The 20648-nt window shown below is 63.1% G+C and overlaps 1 protein-coding gene and 1 long non-coding RNA gene across 7 annotated transcripts; one reads left to right on the top strand and one right to left on the bottom strand.

Moving 5' to 3' along the window:
- Positions 1-115: 115 nt before the first annotated feature.
- On the bottom strand, positions 116-19170 carry ARHGEF2 (Rho/Rac guanine nucleotide exchange factor 2). 6 transcript variants are annotated; one of them, XM_075040762.1, is made up of 22 exons: positions 19018-19170; positions 8873-9023; positions 8252-8319; positions 8054-8117; positions 7652-7781; positions 7464-7573; positions 7225-7371; positions 6362-6612; positions 6145-6270; positions 5764-5881; positions 5400-5657; positions 4031-4107; positions 3755-3924; positions 3483-3550; positions 3205-3396; positions 3013-3108; positions 2840-2907; positions 2715-2756; positions 2550-2600; positions 1655-2068; positions 840-1029; positions 116-745 (listed from the first exon to the last, which is right to left on the bottom strand). In XM_075040762.1, exons 1-22 carry the CDS (start codon positions 19033-19035, stop codon positions 660-662), a joined length of 2895 nt encoding a protein of 964 aa, XP_074896863.1. In that variant the 5' UTR covers positions 19036-19170; the 3' UTR covers positions 116-659. The 6 variants fall into 6 exon arrangements, with proteins under 6 accessions (XP_074896863.1, XP_074896862.1, XP_074896861.1 ...); XM_075040761.1 differs by lacking the exon at positions 19018-19170 and adding an exon at positions 16883-17021; XM_075040760.1 differs by lacking the exon at positions 19018-19170 and adding an exon at positions 14467-14561.
- On the top strand, positions 13757-15714 carry LOC142036955 (uncharacterized). The gene is made up of 3 exons (XR_012652254.1): positions 13757-13902; positions 14011-14115; positions 15416-15714. It is a non-coding gene; the product is annotated as an uncharacterized LOC142036955 (long non-coding RNA).
- Positions 19171-20648: the final 1478 nt, after the last annotated feature.

Here is a 20648-nt window from a genome sequence, read left to right as displayed (position 1 = left end):
TCCGGCCCTGCCCGCAGCCCACCTCCTCCCCTCTGGGCTCTGCCCCCTGCCCCCCCCCCCCCAGCCCCCCACCTACACACTTTGGGTCCAAACTGGTCTTTTTAATTATTTTCCAATTTTTTTTTTTCTTTCTCCTTTTTTTTTTTTTTCCTTCTTTTTTTTTACAGTTAAACCGAGGGGAACCAACCAACCGATTAAAACTGTCCCAGCACCCTCCCTGGGCAGCCCCCCAAAGCCGGGGTGGGGGGCGAGCTTTGGTAGAGACAGGCTCACCCCCACTGGGGACATCACTGCTGTCCCAGGGGGCTGCACGCTGCCCAGCCCTGGGACAGACCAGGACCCCCCTGCCCCAGCTGCCTCCTCCCACCCCAAGACAACAAAATAAATAAATAAATCCAGGCAGAGAAGGGGGGGAACACCAGTCCCAAACCACTGCCCACCCCCCCACCCCCACCAGCTTGGAGGAGGGGAGGGGGCAACCGGACCCACCCAGCCCCATAAGGCTCCCATGGGAATAGCAGCTCCCCACACCACCCCCAGGTGCCCCCCATCTCGCTGTCCCCAACCCCCCCACAGCCGGATCCTGCCCCCAGCATCTCCTTTGGGGGGGGGCATAATTATGAGGTGCTGGGGGGGCCGGGAGGGGCTGGAGCCATTCCCTAACTGTCCGATGAGCCCCCATCGCCCTCCTTCAGCTCCTGGCTGCTCTCCACCTCCTCGGGAATATCCTGCATCCTCAGGAAATCTATGGGAAAACACCAGATTAAACCCCCCCTTCCCAGGAACAGCGGGTGCCCAGGACCAGCTCCTGCACCCCCTCCCCAATCCCGGGGACCCACCTCGGGGGCTGGCGGGGGGGGAGTGGCGGCTCCCCAAACCCTCATCCTCCAGGAGCGCATCCAGGGCGTCCTCGCCTTCCCGCAGCTGGTCGGGATCGACCCCCCGGTAATCCAGCTCCTCCTGAGGGCAGGGGGCGAAGGCAGGGTGGTGGTAGGAGAGGCTGGCAGGGTGGGGGCCGTGGCTCAGCTGCTGAGAGGGAGGTGTGGGGGGGTGGTCAGGTCTGAGCCCCCGTGCCCCCCCCCCCCAAACATGCGGGGGCTGAGGCTGAACACGCTCATGTCATGCATGAGTGCATCTTTCACACATGCCAAACACCCCACACCCCTGCCCACTGCCTCCCCTCACCCCCCCAAACCCAGGTCCGCTGGGGTTGGACCAGCTCCTATCATGCATGAGTGCATCCACCCCCCTCCCCACCACCTCCTGAGGCCCCAAAGCCCGATCAGCTGAGGCTGAACACACTCATGTCATGCATAAGTGCATCTTCCCCCTACCCTAGGCCCCAAACCCAGGTGGGCTGAGGCTGGATGCACTCATGCCATGCATGAACACATCTTTAACCCCCACCACTGCTGGCTTCCTGCACCCCAAACCCAGGTGGGCTGAGGCCAGATGCCCTCATGTCATGCATGAGTGCATCTTCCCCCCTTCCCTGCCTCCCCAGACCCCAGAGCTGGATGAGCTGAGGCCAGATGCACTCGTGCCATGCATGAGCACATCTTTTTTCTCCTGCTACCCCCTCCCTGCACCCCTAACCAGACGGGCTGAGGCCAGACACACTCATGCCACGCATGAGCCCATCCTCCTTTACTACCTGGGGTGGCGTGAAGCTGAGATAGAGCGCATCTCCGGCCGGGAGACTCCTCCGCCGCGGATCGGCCCCGCGACGTCCCCGCGTGCCACCCTCCTGCCGCAGGACACCCAGCTGCCGCCGGGCCTCGTCCAGCTCGCGCTCCAGCCGGGCACGCTCCTGCTCGCTGTCCCGCAGCCTCGTCTCCAGGGCTGCCGCTTCCTGCGCCCGCTCCTGGCAGAGCTGCCGGCAGCGGCCCAGCTCCTCCTGCAGCAGCCCGTGTTGCCGCTGCAGCAGTGCCAGCTCCGTGGTACCTGGTTTCTCGCCCGTTCGTGCTGCCGGCTCGGCCGGGGCCGGTTGGGAACCGCGGCGGGATGGCTTCTCCGGACCCTCCTGCAGCTGCAGCTCCAGCAGCGTGTCCTGCTGGCTCACCACCGCCTGCGGGGAGGCGGGCAGGGGTGTGGGCAGGGGGACATAGGCAGGGGGTTGTACGTAGGCAGGAGGATGTAGGATGTAAGTAGGCAGGGGGATACATGTAGGCAGGGGCATGCAGGCAGGGGGATGGATGTAGGCGGGGGGATGTATGTAGGCACAGGGATGTACGTAGGCAGAGGGCTGCAGGCAGGGTGATGTAGGCAGGGGCATGCAGGGAGGGGATGTAGGCAGGGGGAATGCAGGCAGGGAGGTGCAGGCAGGGGGATGGATGTGGGCAGGGGGATGCATGTTGGCAGATGTAAGCAGGGGAGTGCAGGGAGGGGGATGCAGGCAGGGGGATGCAGGCAGGGGGACGTAGGCAGGGGAGTGCAGGGAGGGGGATGTAAGCAGGGGGGATGCAGGCAGGGAGGTGCGGGCAGGGAGGATGCCGGCTTGTCCCCGGCTATCCCCGTCCTCCTCCTCCCTGCAGCATGGTGCCACCAACCTGGAGCCCATGCAGGAGGGTGTAGAGGTTCACCAGCCGCTGGTTGATCTCCTGGGGAGGAGAGGATGGGATGGTGAACCCCTGGTGAACCGGGGTGGGGAAACTGAGGCACACTGGCACCGCAGGGAGGGAGCCGGGTCTCTCCCCCATCCCATCCCCCCTTACCTCCTGGGGTACCTTCTGCAGGAGCTGGTTGCCATTCCCATCCTACAGAGAGAGAACAGTGACACCACAGTGGCCCTGGCACAGGGTGGGGGTGTCCCGCCTGTGTCCCCCGCCACCGCACTCACCCGCTGCCCGGCATCTGAATCCGCCCTGCAAAACTCCAGGGAGCCGTTGAAGCTGCCAGCATCACCGTCTGCAGGGAGAAGCAGGGGGTGAGCCCCACTGCGGTCTCTGGGGACCCCAAGCCAGGCGCAGCCCCCTTCCCTGGCCGGCATGCATCCCCCGTCCCCCATCTTACTGCTGGCGCCAGGGCTAGGGCAGCTCTCGGCCTCGGCGAGGTTATTCTGGTCCCGGTCACGTCCAGCACCAGTGAATATCTCCTTCAGGCACTCCACTGTGGGGAAGTGCAGGATGAGCCCCACACTGCTGGGGGGACCCCAGCCCAGCCCCGTGCCCCATCTGGAGCATCGCCATCCTGGAGCAACCGTACCTTCCCGGATGGCGTCATGCATCAGCTTTTCCCCTCGGGAACCCTCAACCGAGTCGGAGTGGAAGAGGGTACGGGGGGCCAGGGTAGGCGAGGGCTCCTCACAGCCACTGGCCAGGGCGAGCATGTCGGCGAAGAGCCCCACCTTCTCCTCCAGCAGCGCCGTGATCTTCCGATCGTGTTGCAGGATACGGTCTGCGGAGCAGGGAGAGGATGAGCAGAGGTGGGGGGCGACAAGCAGGGATGGGGGGGATGGGGACTCCTGTGACAGCAGCACCCACCTTTCAGCTTGCGTAAGGATGCTTCGATCTCTGTCTCGATCAGGGGAAAGTCCTGGCGGCTGGGGCAGCTGGAAGGGATGGGAGGACATGGTCAGAGCCAGGACCCCCCAACCCCATCACACCACGTCCACCCTTCCCACCACCCACATTCTGCCACGGCTCAGGGGACCCAACCCAGAGCTGCGCCCACCTTCCCTCTCCCCATCGTCCACCCTGTGGCCATAAGGACCCCCCAAAAATCCGTCCCCCCCCTCCCCAGGGCTGACACTCACAGGCTGACCGTCTGCTGGATGACCTTCATCCAGTTGTTGCGGTCGTCGCGGGACGCAGCGTGGACCTCGTACATCTCCGGTGGCGCCGCGCTGATCAGGAACATCCCCTTCTCCTGGTTGGCAATATCCCGCACAATAAGGTTTTGCAGGGAGATGACAGCCGGCTTGTCCTGCAAGATAGGTGATGGGGTAGGAACGCTGTCCCGGTGCCGCTGCAGCCATCCCAGCTGTGGTGAGGGGCCGGGATGTGGGGGGGGGCGGGCGGCATCAGCTCACCAGCATGGGGAAGGTGTATTTCTGGTCCTTCTCTTGCAGGAAGATGAGGACATCTGTCATCAGCAGCACCAGGACATCTGGGAGGGAGCACAGGGATGTGAGATGCTGGGGTGGGTGCAAGGCAGTGGCATGTCCCACCCCACAGAGCCCCAGGGCCCCCATCATCCCTGGGCTGCTCCCAAATTTGTCCATGGAGGGTGAGGGCCTCCTGGCACCCCTGTGCCCTGGCACCCTGCTCCACAGACACCCTCATACTCTAGTACCTCAAGCCCCTGTCACCCTGGTCCCTAGCATCTCCATCCCCAGGGACCTCCAATCCCTTGGTTCCCCCATCTCCTGGCACCCTGGTACCCTGCCATTGTCATAGCCAGGTACCCTCATCCCCTGGCACGCCAGTCCCCCAGCATCCCCAAACGCAGATACCCTCATCCTCTGCCATCTTCCATCCCTTGGCATCGTGGTCCCTGGCAGCCCCATCCTCAGGTACCTCCAATCCCCTGGTACCCCCATCTCCTGGCACCCTCCTCCCTGAGCATCCCCATGCCCTGGTTCCCCATGCCCTAGCATTCCCATTCCCTGGCACCCTGGTCCCTGGGCATCCCCATGCCCTGTGTCCTGGTTTCAGCTGGGATAGAATTAACTGTCTTCCTAGTAGCTGGTATAGTGCTATGTTTTGAGTTCAGTATGCGAAGAATGTTGATAACACTGATGTTTTCAGTTGTTGCTAAGTAGTGTTTAGACTATAGTCAAGGATTTTTCAGCTTCTCATGCCCAGCCCGCGAGAAAGCTGGAGGGGCACAAGAAGTTGGCACAGGACATAGCCAGGGCACCTGACCCAAACTGGCCAACAGTGTATTCCATACCATGGGACGTCCCATCTAGTTTAGGAACTGGGAAGTGGGGGCGGGGAATCGCCGCTCGGGGACTGGCTGGGTGTTGGTCGGCGGGTGGTGAGCAATTGCCCTGTGCATCATTTGTACATTCCAATCCTTTTATTACTACTGTTGTCATTTTATTAGTGTTATTGTTATCATTATTAGTTTCTTCTTTTCTGTTCTATTAAACCGTTCTTATCTCAACCCACGAGTTTTACTTCTTTTTCCCGATTTTCTCCCCCATCCCACTGGATGGGGGGGAGTGAGTGAGCGGCTGCATGGTGCTTAGTTGCTGGCTGGGGTTAAACCACGACACCCTAGTACCCCCATCCCATAGCACCATGGTCCCCCACTATCCCCATGCTCCAGTATCTCCATCCCATAGCAACCTGGTCCCTGGGCATCCCCAGTCCCTGGTATCCCACTCCTTGGCACCCTGGTCTCCCAGTATCCCCATCCCCTGGCATCTCCATCCCCAGCATCCTGGTCCCCACCTTTGAAGCGCCCAGCCGCCGTCTTCCAGAGCATGCAGCCGCTGTGCACCAGCTTACGCCGCAAGAGCTCATCCTTGCCGAAAACGCCGGCGCGACTCTCCCATGGCAGCTGCACTTTGGCACGGCCATCCACACGCCTGTAGACGTCCCACAGCCGTGCGTTCATCTCGCACGTGTGCACCTCCTCGTTGATGGAGGAGATCAGCTCCTTCACCAGCTTCAGCGCTCGTGACAAGTCCACAGAGTCACCCTCATTGTCTGGGATGAAGGGTTGGGGGGACACCGTCAGGGCTGGAAACCTCCCTCCTGCCACCAGCATGGGCAGCCCCACCCCATGTTGCCCCCTTGCCCCCAGCCCCGTTACCTTTGGAGTTCTTCAGAATGCGCTCGATGAGCACCGGGTACTTGGTGATCCTCTGCGTCACCAGCAAGATGCACTCAGGCACCCCATGACGTCGGAGCAGTGGGGATCGCGTCATCCTCTGGCCGGTCGGAGGGAGGGAGGAAGGAGAGAAGGAAGCACAGGACACCCCATTAGCAGTGGCTGCCCCCCCCCCCCGGCTGTTAACCACACTAAGAGGCATTAACCATGCTAAGAGGCATTAGGGAGACACACAGTTCGGGAAACTGAGGCACAGAGCTGACAGAAGAGTCTTTCAGCAGGGCACGAAGCCCAGACCCCGCAGGGAGACCCCGACACCCATCCTGGGGGTGCCTCTGGAGCCGTGCAGGGATGGGCGCTCACCCGGATGAACTGCTGGAAGCGCTTGTCGCGGGCGAGCAGGTCCTTGTACTCCTTCACGGCTTTGGTGTGCTTGCTGCAGAACTCAGAGTAGGCTTTCTTCAGCTGCTCCGCGCTGGCACCCGAAAACTTGGCAGGGGGAGACAAGGGGATGTCAGCGAGCCCGTACGGTGGGGGAGTACAGCACCCACTGCCTCTGGTGGCCCCACGCCGTCCTCACCTGGTTGACAAGGATGTCTCCCAGGCGGTTGATGACGAAGTTCTTGTTGCTGTCGTGGGCCAGGGACTCCCTGCGACGCTCCAGGAGCTGCGCCAGGAACCGCTCGTGGATCTGGCTCAGCTCGTCCACGCAGGGGAAGATCTTCTGCACCGTGGCCGGATCCACCTGCAGATCCTCCAGCATGGCCTTGCGGAACATGTTGGCCATGATCTTCAGGGTGCGGACGTGGTGCATCTCCGTCTGGATCAGCTCTGCAGTGGGGTGGAATGGGTGAGGGGGGCCAGCCACCGCAGCAGGTCCCAGCCTGGCTCTGCGCTGGGGCGACAGCACCTCGCCCTGTCCCCATTGCCTCCGGGTGTCCCTCATCTCTTCATCCCCATCCCTGGCCCCATGTCCCCATCCCTGCATCCCCATCTCTGTGTCCCCTACCCTGACCCTGTGTCCCCTACCCCTGCATCTCAGACCCATCCCTGCATCCCCACCCTCATTCCCATGTCTCTCATCCCTGCATCCCCATCTCTGTGTCACTGACACATCACTGTGTCCCTTCCCCTGTCCTTGTGTCCCCCATCTCTGACCTGTCCCTGTGTCCCCATGTCCCCATCTCTGCATTCCCCTCCCTGCATCTCTGACGTGTCTTTGTTCCCTTCCCTGTCCCCGTGACCCCATCTCTTCATCCCTGTCCCTGCATCTCTGACCCATCCCTGTGTTCCCTACACCACCCCCATGTCCTCCATCTCTGCATCCCCATGCCTGCAGCTCTGACCCATCCCTGCACCCCCTAACCTGTCCCTCACAACTCACAGTTGTACCCCGTCCCCCCGTATCCCACCGGCCCAGGCCATCCCCACATGGCCGCTCACCATAGATGACGTCCTGGCGCTTCATGACGTCCATCTTGTGCTGCTGCAGGTAGCTGTTGTCTACGGCCAAGCTCCAGGAGTCCGCCTCAAAGTCCTTCCCGTCCGTCTCGAAGTCACTCATCAGCTGGTTGAGGATGACATCGGGGCCTGCGCGGGAGGGCGGTGAGAGCCGGGGGCTGGCCCTGCACCCTGTGTCATCCCCCCCCAGCCCCATGTCCCCCACCCCGGTGGGTCCCCACCTTCGTCGATGAGCGACTCCACGGACAGCGTGCGGTTGCGCATGTTGAGGGAATCTGTGGACTGGGACAGGATCCGCCGAATCCCCAGGGGAGACTCATCGTTGAATGTCCTGGAGGAGTGGGACATGATGGTGACTCTGAGGATGCCCCCAGACACCCCCCCCCGTTCCACCCCCACCCCAGCCTACCCTGCGATGTTGGTGGTAGAGACGCTCTTGGAGAGGGAGAGGGAGGGTCGGCCACGGCGGGGACCCAGCAGTGTCTGGCGGAAGCTCTCCGAGGGGTAGATAGCCGAATTGGGGCGCTCCCGGATGGCAGCTGAGGTGGAGGGACACTGGGAAGTCAATGCCACGACCCCCCCCGTCACCCCTCAGGCTGCGCACGGCATCCCCACCACCCACGGGGGACACCCCGATACAGCATCCCTCCCAGCATCCCCCCCCCAGGGACACATCCCCCAGCCCTCCCGGGGGATGTCCCGAGAGCCAGGAGAGGGACCCAGCCCTATCCCAACACCTCGGTGACAGGCAGCATGGAGGGGGGGGGGGGCCCATCCTCCCCCACCCCCCGACACATCGCACCCCACTCACTTTTATTGCGCAACGAGACCGACTGCAACGCCGAGCTGTTCTTCAGCAGCGCGGCTTTCTGTTGCTGGGGGAGGGAGCGGAGGCATCATGGCGGGTGTCACCATCCCCGTGTCCCCCCCTCCCCCACCCCCCAAAAAAATCTGGAGTGGCTGAGACCGGCCAGCTCGTGTCACTTGTCACAGCCAGGCGGGTGCTTACCTTCTGCTTCACCTTAGTGCAGTTGGGCAGCGTGTCCTTGCAGCGGTTGTGGATGGTGACGTTGCAGGCTGGAGGGGGGTGGATGGAGACAGGGAGAGGTGACGGCACGGCCACCGCCGGAGACATCGGGGGACCCTCCCGCCACCCCCATCCCAGGGGAGCAGCCAGTGGCGGAGCGACAGGAGCAGATGCCGGGGGAATCCAGGCGGATGCGGATTACACCAGGCGCTGCAGGAGCCGCAGCTGCCAGGGAGCAGCTGAGCTGCCATGGTGCCACTGAGATCCCCCCCAACCCTGGAGGACACAACACTCCACACCAGCCCGGTGCCAAAGGCACACTGGCTCCATCCGGCACTGCAGCATCGCCTGGACCGGGGGAGCTGGAAGAAGCTAGCAGTGCCGGCTGCCTTGCTGGGACGTGCCAGGGTGGCACGCCGGCATTTGCCAGGATGCCTTGGAGAAATCATCTCCGTGAGCATCCTTCCTGCTCCGCGGCACAAATCCGCACACGCCAAACCGGGAGCAACCAGCCTCTTGCAATGGGATTGCCGTGCCCACCCGGCAAAGCCGCCCTGGCAAAGCCACCCCGGCAAAGCCACTGCACCCGTTTTGGCTACTCACTGGGGCAGATAAGAGCCTCCTTGGCCGTGATGCTCTTGTTGCAGGCGAAGCACATGGTCATGCCGGAGACGGTGATGGTGGTGAAGAGGTGGCCATTGGTGTAGCGGGCATCCTTCTCCTTGCCCTCCTTCATCTTCTCCTTTTCCTTGCTCTGCCCGGAGAGATGCGACGGGCGCCTGATGGGGCTGCGGCACGGTGGGCGCCCGGCAGCACCACCCAGCACGGCTCCCGGTTGCTTCGGGATGCGGCTCATGGTTGTGGGAAGCCGGGGGTGGCGTGGGACCACCCGGTCCCTGGTGATGCTCGGGGGGTCCTGCCACCCTGGGGTGGGGAGGATGGGGAGCCGAGCGGCTGGGGAGAAGCCACCCCGATCGCTCCGCTCGCCCGTGCTTCCCATCATCCAATAACCATGACAACCGGGTGGCTGCGGGAGAAATCCCCCCCGCCCCAGCACATGTTCCCCCCCCAGCACCGCAGCCGCCAGCCCCAATGGGGACGAGATGCGGGGGCCGCAGTGGGGGGGAGGTGACAATGCTCCCCGGCACCCATGGGGGCTGGGGGCATCACCAGAGCATGGCAGCCAGCAGCCCTGCACCTTCCCACCTCCTTTTTTTATCCAAAGTGGATATTTTCACCCTGTTTCCCCCAAAACGGGGGTTTGGAGGCCAGCTGCCCCCCACGGGGATGGTTTTGGGGTCCCCAGTGCTGCTGGTGGCTCGCCATGGTTTTCCCCTCCCAGAAAAGAGGAGCGAGCCGGCGTTATCCCGAGCATCTCAAGGGTGGCCGCTCCTGCCTCGGACCCCCCCCATGCCCTGACCAGCACACAGCCGCCTTTGTCCCGTGTCCGTCCCCCCGCCCCGGCCGTGGCACCCAGCCGTGCCTGGCACCAGGGCACCCGCCAAACAGACCCTCTCCACGCCAGCCCCCCCCAAAATGATGGCGCTTTGGGTCCCCAATCCCCCTTCCCACAGCTCAGTGATGCCAAAGGGGGTCCTGGTTTCCATCCCGGCTCCCGAACACCCCTCCCCCCCCAGAAGGTGGGTGAGAGGCTGAGGGCCTCCCCAGGAGATGCCAGGCAGGTGGGGAAGAAAGTGAGGAAGACCATGGGAGCCAATGGGACACGAGTGGGGCTAAGCAGAGCATCCCACCACCCCATGGTCCCCAGGGAGAGGAGACCCTGGCGGGGGACACACAGCCACTGTCCCTGCTCTGCACTGGGGGGGGACACGACAGGGTTCAGTCCGGAGCCGGAGGGGGATATTGGGCGCTCACCCGCTTTCCGCAGAGGGGTCTCTCCACCTCCCCATCCGCCGGGAATGGGGCGCAGGAGCAGCAGCACATCCCGGCCCCCCGGCCCCCCCCGGCCTCAGCCCCTAGCCCAGCTGGGAGGGAGCAGTGCCCGCCGAGCCTCCAGCCACAACATCTGCCCTGCTCCGCGCCGTGATTGTTCCCGGGCCTTTTTTTTTTTTTTTTTTTTGCTTTGCTTTTTTCTTTGCTTTGCTGCGTTTCGCCCCCCCCTTCTGCTTTTTTCTATTTTTTTCTGGTTTGTTTTGTTGGGGTTTTTTTTAACTTTTTTGGCCTTTTTTTTGCTTCCCTTTCTTTTTTCCTTTTTTCTTTCCTTTTTTCTTTCCTTTTTTCTTTCCCTTTTTCCTTTCCTCTTTGTTTTTTTCTTTCCTTTTTTCTTTCTTTTTTTCTTTGCTTTCCTTTTTTTCGACCTTTTTTCCCTCCTTTTCTCTTCATTCTTCTTTGATTTTGCCCCCCCCCTTTTTTTTTTGCTTTTGTTTCCTCCGCTTTTCTTTCCCTTTCACGGCTTTTCTTTCCTTTTTTTTCCTGCTTTCTTTCCCTTTTCCTCCGCTTTCTTTATTTTTTCCCTTTCCTTTTTCTAATTTTGCTTTTTTTCTTCCTTCTGTCTTGTTTTGCCTCCCCGCCTCCGCCCCGGAGGGACCCCGGCCCCGCCGTTCCTCCAGCCCCGGCCGCAGGAAACCGAACCGCCGCCAGACAAAGGCGGGAGGCGACTCCTCTTCCTGCAGCCGCGGCCCCCCCCCAGCAGCCCGCCTGGATTTGCTCCCCGACATCGGGTCCCACCCGCCCCGGACCCCCCCCCGCCTGGGTCCCCCCACCCTGCCTAGGTCCCCCCACCCCGACCCCCACCCTGCAGCACACCTGGGTCCCCCCTAACCCGGCCTAGGTCCCCCCACCCCGGAGCACGCCGGGTCCCCCCCACCCCACAAATGCCACACTGGGGGGGAACGACGGGTACAACCGGTGACGGCACCAATAAAACCCCACAAGGCTTCAGCATCGCCCCTGGATGCCCTGGAAATATTGGGGGGGGGCACACGCAGCCCCTTGCCCGTATAGGGAAGGGAGGGTGCATAGGGGTTGGAGGGGGGGCTTTGGGGGCTTGGAGCCCCTCAGGGGTCCAGCTGCCCACCGGGGATGGGAGCAGGGGGCATTGCAGAGTGGGACCCTCCAATGGCAGCCCCAAATCCAGCCCGGTGGGGGACAAAGGCCCCCCCCTGTGCCCGGCAGGGGGGGCCACATAGGGTCCCTGCTGCCAGTGGGACACCGAGGACATGGCCTGGCATGGCAAGGGGTGACCGGGGGGGGGGGTGTGTGTGACCCCCACCCAGCCCAGACACCTGGATCTGACAGGGGGTTTGGGGGTGTCAAGCTGCACCCCATGGCTGGGGCGGGGGGGGGTATTGGAGGCAGCAGGACACAAGCCACCGCGTGGCTATAAATACCCTGGGGGGGGGAAACCAGCAGCCGTGCCACCAGCCCCATCCCCACGCCCCCCAAAACACACAGGGTGGCTGGGGGTCCCCCCACCCAGCAGTGGATACTCCAATGCAAACACGCCCCCAGCATCACCCCCAAACGCAGCAGCAGCCGACACCAAACCCCCAAATTCAGCCAACCCCGCCGGCACAAAAACGGGTTGTTGAGCCAAATCCCGAACACGGGGCACCGTGGCTTCCCTGGGCCGGGGGTTTTGGAGGGTACCCCCGCATCCGACCTCCCTGGCGCTAATGGGGAGCAGAAAGTTTCTCCACTTTAAATAGAAATTGGGGTGGATTTTTTTGGTTTTAGGGTGGTGGTTTTTTTTCCGGCATCGCGGTGCAACGCCTACGGCGGGTGTATTTCTGCTGGCACCGACACGACTTCGCCCAAGATAGCCGATTTCTCTTCCTGTGTGAGAACACACCCGCGCCAATCTCCGGAGCCAAAAAAGTCCAGCCAGCCCCGGGGGGAGTGATTTTGGGGCGATGACAACCCCAGCTGCCCCATAGTCGTGTCCTGTCCCCCCCGCCAAAAAGCCACCTGTGGCATCACTGCCTCCATGCCGGGTGCAAAGAGCCGGGAAGGGGGGCAGCCCCCCGAAAAAGCAAAGGTCTGACCTGGGTGACGGATCCAATCCCCGAAACAGCGCCATGGAGCTGCGTCGGTCCTCTCCTTGTTGGGGACGGTCCCCCCGCCTCATCGGGGACGGTGTGTGTGTCCCCCCGCCTGCCACCCCGGTGTTGAACAAAGCCAGCGCCGCGCGTGGCAACAAAAGATGCCGCTGCGCCAGGGCCGAAACCGCACAGAGATGCCTTTCCCCCCACGAAAAAAGGGGGGCTCGTCCCCCCCAGCGCACAAAAGTCCCGTTTTGGCCCCAGATTTGCCCCCTCTGAGGTTTCAAGCCACCGGAGGAGTGAGGCTGCGGGTTTGGAGGGGGGGTTCAGCCGGGGGGGTGCAGTGTGGAAGCAGTAGGGTCCCCCCCTTCCACTGTTTTGGGGGGCTCCAAGGTAGACAGCAATGGGGGGGGGGTGTCCTGCCCTGCCAGGAGTCCCCCCAAATGTAGGTCCCACTACAGGATACAGAGTCCCCACGGTTGTAAAGCCGCGGCGGGATGGCGAGGGGGGGTCCCTCACAGCCCATATGCCACCAGCACATCCCAGCCGGGGGGGGGCCCCGCGGCTGTGTGTGTGTGACCCCCGGCTGCCTTTGACGGGGGGGGGGGGGCATTTCTAAAGCGGTGACAGCTGGCAGCAGGGACGGTGGCTGCTCTCCAAGTGCCTGGGAGCCATCCTCTCCTTGGGGGGGGGGACACAAACACCGACAGCCCCCCCCCCGGCCCAGTGCACGGCCGTGGGTGGGGCAAAACGGGATTTGATGAAACTTTCTTTAAACAAAAACCGCCATTTCCCCCCCTCCGTCTGGCGCAGGAACCAACAACCACTTCCCACCCCCCCACCCCGCCCCATCACCACCTCTACCGGCCCCCCCAAAACCCAGACCTCAGGGCCGAACACCCCCCCCCCAAACCTCCAACTGCTCCCCAGCCGGCTCAGACCTGACAAACTCGGTGCATGCAAAACCAGTCCATGCCACGTGAGCCAGGGGAGTGCCGGCATTGGGTTCCCCCCTCCCCCGCCACCGAAAATCCCCAGTTCGGGGTAAACTGAGGCAGGGAGAAGGAGCGGAGCCTTGCACGCCTGCCTTGCACACCCACCTGCCTCGCACGCCCGCCTTGCACACCCGCAGCAGCCGGCAGCGGGAACACAAAGCCCTGCCAAGCGCAGGCAGCGCCCGGCACCAGCTGGGCTCCCCCCCCCCCGCCGCCTTGACGCCCCCCCCATCGTTTCGCCACGCCGGCAATTGCCACATGCCCTGGGCGGCACGACGGCACCCGGGTGTCCCCCCTCCCTGCTCCTTCCTCACACCCTCGTCAAGTCACGGGCAACGGGGAAACGCTCCCACGGGATGAGAGCACCCCGGCTCTCCGTGCCTCAGTTTCCCCATCATCCAAATGACTGCAGGCCTTTTGTCTCTACCGGGCTGTGGACAATAAAAGCGGCGGGGGGGGGGGGGGTCCCACCTCGCTCCCACCCCCTCGGCAGGAGGAGACGGCGACTTCCTCACCCGCCGGGCTGGAGCTGGAGGGTTTCCACGCCACCAAAAGGCCTTCGGCTTCGGCAGAAACAAGGCTGACGGGCGAGAGCGATGGAGGAAGTTTGGCGGTTGCTTCGCCGAAGAAGTTGCCGGTGGGATGTTCGGGGGGTCGCGGTGGTCCCTGCCTGGCGGCAGGGCGAGGGCGGCGGGCAGGAGTGCAGGCAGCGGTGCAGGCAGGAGGGTTATTATTGTCTTCCCAGGAGACCCCACTGCACAATGGGGAGCGGCTGCGCCGAGGCTTGTGGAGGATCCTCGCCCACCTCCCTGCGTCCCCCCCCCCTTTGCTACGGACCCCCCCCTCCAAGGTACATAAACCTCCCCCTCCCCTTCCTCTGAGCGCCGGTCTGAGCGATCGCCCCATCTCCACGACCCCCCTCCAGCACTCCCTTCCCCCTGGCAGGACCCCAAAAACTGCTCCCCCCAACCCAAGCTGGGTGGGGAAGGGAAGAGCCCCCCCCCCCCAATTTGCGAGGATGGGGGGGGCAGCGACCTCCGCGAAGGCCCCCCCGGGGGGTGGGCTGAACCCCCCAGTGTTAGATGGGGGTGTTCCCCCCCCCAGCAGAAGCAGGGAAGAGAAAAGCCCCCCCCTAAGGGAGAGGGGCTGGGGGGGGGACCCCCCACCCCGGGGGGGGCTGCACCGCTCCGCCGGGACCCACCTTGGCACGACCGCTCCTCACCCGGGCCAGGGACTCGATGCGGGACATAATCCGCGGAGCCGCTCCGCTCCTGCCCGCTCCTGCCCGCCCCTGCCTGCAGCTGGGCCCCGCCCCCCCCGGGGGGGGCGGGTCGCGCTGCCGGTCCCGGCCTCGTGCTGCCCGCGGGCCTTTGTTCGAAACGGGACCGGTTACCCCCAGGATCGGGCCCCGGGCGGGGACCGGCAGCCTGGGAAGGGTCACTCCGGAGTCACTCCGGATCCAGTCACAGCTGCTGGGAATGGGCAAACCCAGCATCGCTCCGGGGCCGGCCCGTCGGAACTGCTCTGGATCACACCGGAGCATCCCTGGATCGGTGTCCCAATGTCCAGCCCTTGCTCTCCTGCCTCAGTTTCCCCTTCCCACGCCTTTGGGGAGCAGGACCCATCCAGTGCCCGCAGCCTTCCTGGGGCGACACCAGGGCCGGAAGCCCCAAAAGAAGAAGAAAATCCCATGGGATTCCAATCCCCCATCACCCGGCCACCATGGGACTACCCACCCCACCCCGAACCCTAAACACCCCTAAAGCGCAGTTTTGGGATGAAGCACAAATCCTGTCCCCAGTCATGGGCCCAGCGCAACCTTTTTCCTCCATTTTGGGGCTTTTATCTCCCAAATGGAGCAAATCGATGCCAGATCCTGCCCCTGGCAAGGTGCTCTGGTGATGCTGACACTTCCCGACAGCTTTTGGGATGGGGGGGGGACAGAGAAAGCCGCTTTCCCAACCAGATCCTCAGCGACAGAAAGTTGGGCTGAAGGCAATATTTCAGAAAAATTTTGCTTTTTTCCCTTAAAACGCCAGCTTCAGAGAGAATCCCAGCACCAGGAGCTGGGCTAACCTCAACCTGGCTAAATACCAACTCGCTGGTTGGGAGAAGCCAGCATTTATCAGATTTATCCCTTTCACTGCCAGAGATAACACTACCAAGGTTGCCAGGAGAACCAAGGCACCGAGACGGCTCCAAGTCCCGGCAGAGCGCAGGGCTGCAGCCAAGGGGAGGCTTTTCGAGGACCCCGTCCCCCAAGCATCACCTGGCGAGCCCTGGGGCAAAGCCACCCACTCCGTTGCTGGGTCCCATGGGTGCAAACAACTTAAGCAAATAAATGTCCCTTTTTCGCCCTGCTTCTGAGCCTGGCTGCGTTTGACGCTTACCAAGGGGATGTGGGGACAAAGCCGCGTGGGCAACCAGGAGAGATGCCAGCGGCTTTTGGCTTAATGAATAACCACGAAAAGTTACTAATGTTGCCGAGAGGTGACACTGCTCTCTATGAGCTGCCTCGACTTCCATGCAGAAATCATTCCCAGCAGCAAAGGAAACGGCACGGCGCTGCCGAATCTGGCCCTGCCAAATCCGGCCCTGCCGAACCCTGCGGGAAATGGGTGGGATGTACCCACGCAGGGTGGGATGCACCCACACGGGTAGAAGAAAAGTCGGGAGCTGGAGCGGAGCCGTCGGGAAAATACAGCCAATGACCCCAAAGCAGGCGGCAGCTCCAGCCGGAACAGTTTATTGAAGGGCAGCCGCGGCCGTTAACCCAGTGCAGGCTCGTTCCTGGGCAGGGGCCCCGCTGCCAAGGCTGGGGTTTAATTAAATTGCGGTCCCAAAAGCAGAAGCAAACCTTTGCAAGGTGACCCCCAGCATCAGGGCAGGGGAGAGTCATGGTCGTGCTCCTCCTTTCACCCAGAGCCTAATTCCTTGTTTCTTATTTCCTCCCTGGGTGCAAACTCCTCCGGCCGGGGTTTGCTTCTGCTTCCCCCTCCCTGGCTGTAACCCTAAAACAGCCCCAAAAGTGACGGAAGGAAACCCCAAACAGGCACCCGGCCACCCCGGCACAGGATGTGGATGGCGGGGAGGCTCCGCTGGCACCCATGGGGGGGTCTGGTGCTTTTGGGGGGGGGTCTGGTGCCTCTCCCCACGTGGCAGGGCCGGATCCAAGCACTGGAAAGCCCCGCGGTGCTGCAAGCATCACGTGGGGGAAAAGGGTGAAGGGGGAAGCGGCAGCGATTCAGCCATAAAAAGTCAGGAAGGGAAGTGATGGGGGTGCTCCGGTTGCAGAGAGCACCCTCGCAGCCCGTGGGAGGCGGGGAAGCCGCATGGTTCCCCGGCCACAAGGCCAGACTCACGCCAGCACCAGCCCCTCGCCAAAACCGCCGACGGGCATCGCCACGGGGACACGACCACCCCACAGCATTGCGGGTTCCTGTTCCTGGGGTCCCCCCTCTCGCCGTGCCCCGCAGGCCCCCAAAATCACCCAGTCCATCCACGGCAAGGGCAGGAGCCAAGCCAGTGACGTCGGGTGCTGGGGCGAGACCCGCAACAACAGCAACGCCCCGGGACCCCCGCGGGACCCCCGTGCCTGAGCCGTTCCCATGACTCACCCTGGGCCCAGGACGGCCGTACATGGCTGGGGCTCCCCAGGGAAGGGACAGCGCCGAGTCCCCAAGGCGACGGCGAACTCGGCCTCAGCGGCTGGGATTATTATTTCTTCCTGAAATAGCACGGTCCCTCCCCTCCGCGGCCTCCCCGCTCCCCACAGCCGCTTCCCGGCCAGCGCCCAGCGCTCCAAAACCCCCACATGGCTCCAGCTTGTCCCCCCTCAAAGTGGCACTGGGTGCTCTCTGCTGCCCGCAGACCTCTCAGGGTCCCCTCTATCGGGGTGCCCTCTGTTGGGGTCTCCTCTATCGGGGCCACCCCCAACCGACATGGCCAATCGAGCCCCAGCGCCTCCCTCCCGCAGTGCCCCAGGACCCCAGGGACCCATCCCTGCCGCAGCCTCTGCTTGGGACCCCCCGCAAGCTACGAGCACCCACATGACCCAGGACCTGTTCCCCCGCCACCATGGGGATGGCGCTGCCTTGGCCGGCACCATCCCTGTGCCACCAGCACCGTAGAGACCATGTTGGGGCACCTCTGCCATGTAGCCCCCTGCAGCGATGCTGGGGTAGGTGCCCCACGCCGCCCACACCCCAATCCCCCCTATCTGCCTGATGCATTCGCCACATACACGGCTTGGCGTCCCACTGCCTCGGCCGGGATCAACCCCCTTTCCCCATCCATCCACCCATGGATCCGGACCACCACCAGTGCTCCCAGCCTTCAAAGACCCTTCTCCCTTCCCGGAGATTTTATAGGACAAACTTTGCTAAGCCGAGACTTGGCAAGAGCCCGGCCTTGAGCAGCGTTTTCCTCCTGCTAAATAAAAAAAATAATAACAAATCCTGGATTTAAAACCATTTGCAGCCCCAGTTGGGCACCCAGCAGGGTGGGACAAGGACGGAGCCATCCCGACCACGGGGTCCGGACCGTGCCGCTATGCCAGGGCGGGTTTTGGCCCATCAACTGCAGCACTGGGGGGGGGGGAGGGGAGCGTGGCCCCCGTGATGATGTTAACAGCTGGCCGCTAATCCGGCTGGTCGCTGCCCGGCAGGGAGGAGGCAGGATGAGATCAGGGGCTGGGGCGGATTAATGGCTTCGCATGGCGGTAAATCACAACCTTGGGGGGCCACCTTGGGGGGGGTGAGGTGGGCTTCGCCCCCGCAGAAGTGGGTAGCAGGGGGTGGACGACAATGCCACGAGGACATAAAGCCATCAGTCGCCCCTGTGTCCCCAAGATGCCGCGTGCACTGCTGTGCCTCAGTTTCCCCTTAAGCTCCTGGTACCATGGGAGGGAGCAGTCGTGGCTGGGGAGGACCTCCCCCATGCCCCCTCGCTGCCCCATGGCCACCCAGAGTCAACCAAAGCATCCTGGCACCCTAAGAGCAGGCATCACCTCCCAGTTGAAATGGGGAAACTGAGGCACAGGAGGGCTCAGCAGGGTCCTGGCGCCTTCTGAGCTGGGAAGGAGCTGGAGAAAAATATCCTAAATGAAGAAATCACTCCAGGAAACCGCTGAGATGGAGCAGAGGGGCCTGGGGGAGGGCATGCGGTCAGTGAGCTCAGCACACAAACAAGCACGCCTGCCGCCAGGAAAAGCCTCATTTCCTCGGCCACGGCGAGGGCCGAGCCCAGTGAGCCCCGGCGAGGACCGTCCCCCACTCCGTGGTGGGCAGGGGTCCCCGTATGGCCCCCCACCTCGCTGGCAGGGGAGAGCGGCTTTGCCACTGGTGCCCACCGCCATCCTGGGCACACTGTTGGCACTCGCCATCCGGCGCTCTCCCCAGGGGCTCCAGATGTACCGTAACAGTGTGAACATGGGGACAGGGACAGGGGGGCGATGGCAGCGCCACCGAAACCGCATCGCCAGTGCCTGGGCAGGATCCGGTACCTGCTGGGCAAGTGCCTCCTTCCTTGGTCTCCTTTCCCAAGATTTTGGGGTTTTTTTCCCCCTCTTTAGATCCCAAAGTATGAAAACTAATGACGGACGGTGCCAGGCAGGAGAGGGGAAACTGAGGCACGGCTTCCCCAAAGGGCAAAGCATCAAACGAACTGCCCCCCCCCGTCCCACCCCAACCCCATCGTCACGTTTCGGGGAAGGAATCGCCCCGTCACTCCCCTCTGCTCCCCCCCTCCCTACCTTCGTCTTCCCGGTCATCCTCTTGATGAAGCTGAGGGTCCGGCCCAGGGGGGTCTCTTCCCAGCTCTGGCTCCCCGCCTCCCCCGCCAGCTGCCCGCAGCTCCCGGCACCGAAGCTGCAGGAGACAGAGGATCCAGCCTGGACAATCCCTCTCTGTCCCTGGCCTCTGCGGGGCCGGGAAATAGGGAGGAGCGAGCTCAGCCGCCCCGGCCCCCCGGCTTCTCCGGGGTGGCTGCTCCGCTCCCAGCTGGGATGAGCACAGAGCCCTTTCTGTTCGCCCCGAGGCCTGTGGGGTGCGGAGATGACACCCCCCACCCCCACCCAGGCTGGTGGCTATGTCCCCTCCTTGGTGACCGCCCCCCCAACACCGTGTCACCTGTCCCATAATTTGGGGAGCAGGGTGGTGGTCCTGGTTTGCATGGTTGCAGCTGTGGGTGCAACCCCAAGGTTGTGGGGTGCTACAGGCATGGACCCCCCACTTTCCTGGGTGATCCCACTCAGGACTGGCCCTGGTTCCTTGGGGACACACTCAGTGGGTGACAAGCCACCCACAGTGGGGCACAAGCCCTGCTACCAACCTGTCCCTGGGGGCACGGGCAGGGGGGCGGCTGCAGGGTGCATGGGCCATGCAGCACCATCCTTTTTGGCAAGGTGGTTCAGGGCCAGCTTGTCCCTATCCTTGTCCCTGTCCCTGTCCTCGCTCGTCCCCCGTGGGGCTCCCAGCCAGCCCTGGGCACGATGATGCCCAGAACAACGGCCCTAATGAAGATGGGAATGGGCTGTGACAGGCGCCGGGGACAGAGGGGGCCCCGTGCTGCCAGCACAATGCCCTGCCAGGAGGGGGGCCTGGCACCCCGGGGACAGGGAGGGGGACACTGACCCCTCCAGCCTGTTAGTCCCTGGGGGTTTGCTCCTGCTGACCCCGATGCTGGGAGTGAGTGAAGTGTATCAGGTCTCAGCCTGACCCCGTTGCATGTAGCTGCCCCATTCCCCCTCTGCAGCCACAAGCAAAAAAAAAAAAAAAAAAAAAAATCCCTATTTGGGCCAATATTTTCATCTCTAAATCTCCCCTCGGGGCTCTCTGGTCCCTGAGCTGCCTTATTCAGCACAGGGGTACAACGTGCCCCCCCAGCCCTGTGGCCTGTCCCCCCCACCCCGACTCACCCATTGACCAGGCTCTGCTGGGAGGCGAAGGGGGAAATTTCTGCAACAGCAAAAGAAAGATGAATTAAAAGAGGGGCTGAAGCACAGCAAGAGAAGGCAGCTCTTTTGGTTGGTGAAGCATCTGCCGTGGTCCGGGGCTGCCATGGAGGCAGGGAGATGAGAAATAATTAACTTTGGCGGCAGTGCCATCGATTTTAGGTTGTTATTAGGGAGGTTTGAGCAGGCATGGGGATGCAGCGCCGGGGGGGTGCGACGTGGGGGCCATCACCCCGGTCCTGCCCAGGGGGACGTGGGTGCTGCTACTCACCATCTGCGTCGGGGAAGCTGTCGATGACACTGAGCGATGCCGATTTGGAGAGGGCACAGCCGCCGGCGTTCTGCCTGGCCCAGCGCGCCGGCAGCCTCCGTGCATCCTCCTGCCAGCAGTGACAGGGTTGGCACCAGGGCCACTGGCTCCTGTCGCTGAG

Source organism: Buteo buteo, chromosome 11 (genome assembly GCF_964188355.1).
Source record: "Buteo buteo chromosome 11, bButBut1.hap1.1, whole genome shotgun sequence".
NCBI lineage: Eukaryota > Metazoa > Chordata > Aves > Accipitriformes > Accipitridae > Buteo > Buteo buteo.
The sequence above is the reverse complement of the archived record's forward strand: the minus strand, read 5'-3'. Positions and strand labels throughout refer to the sequence as shown.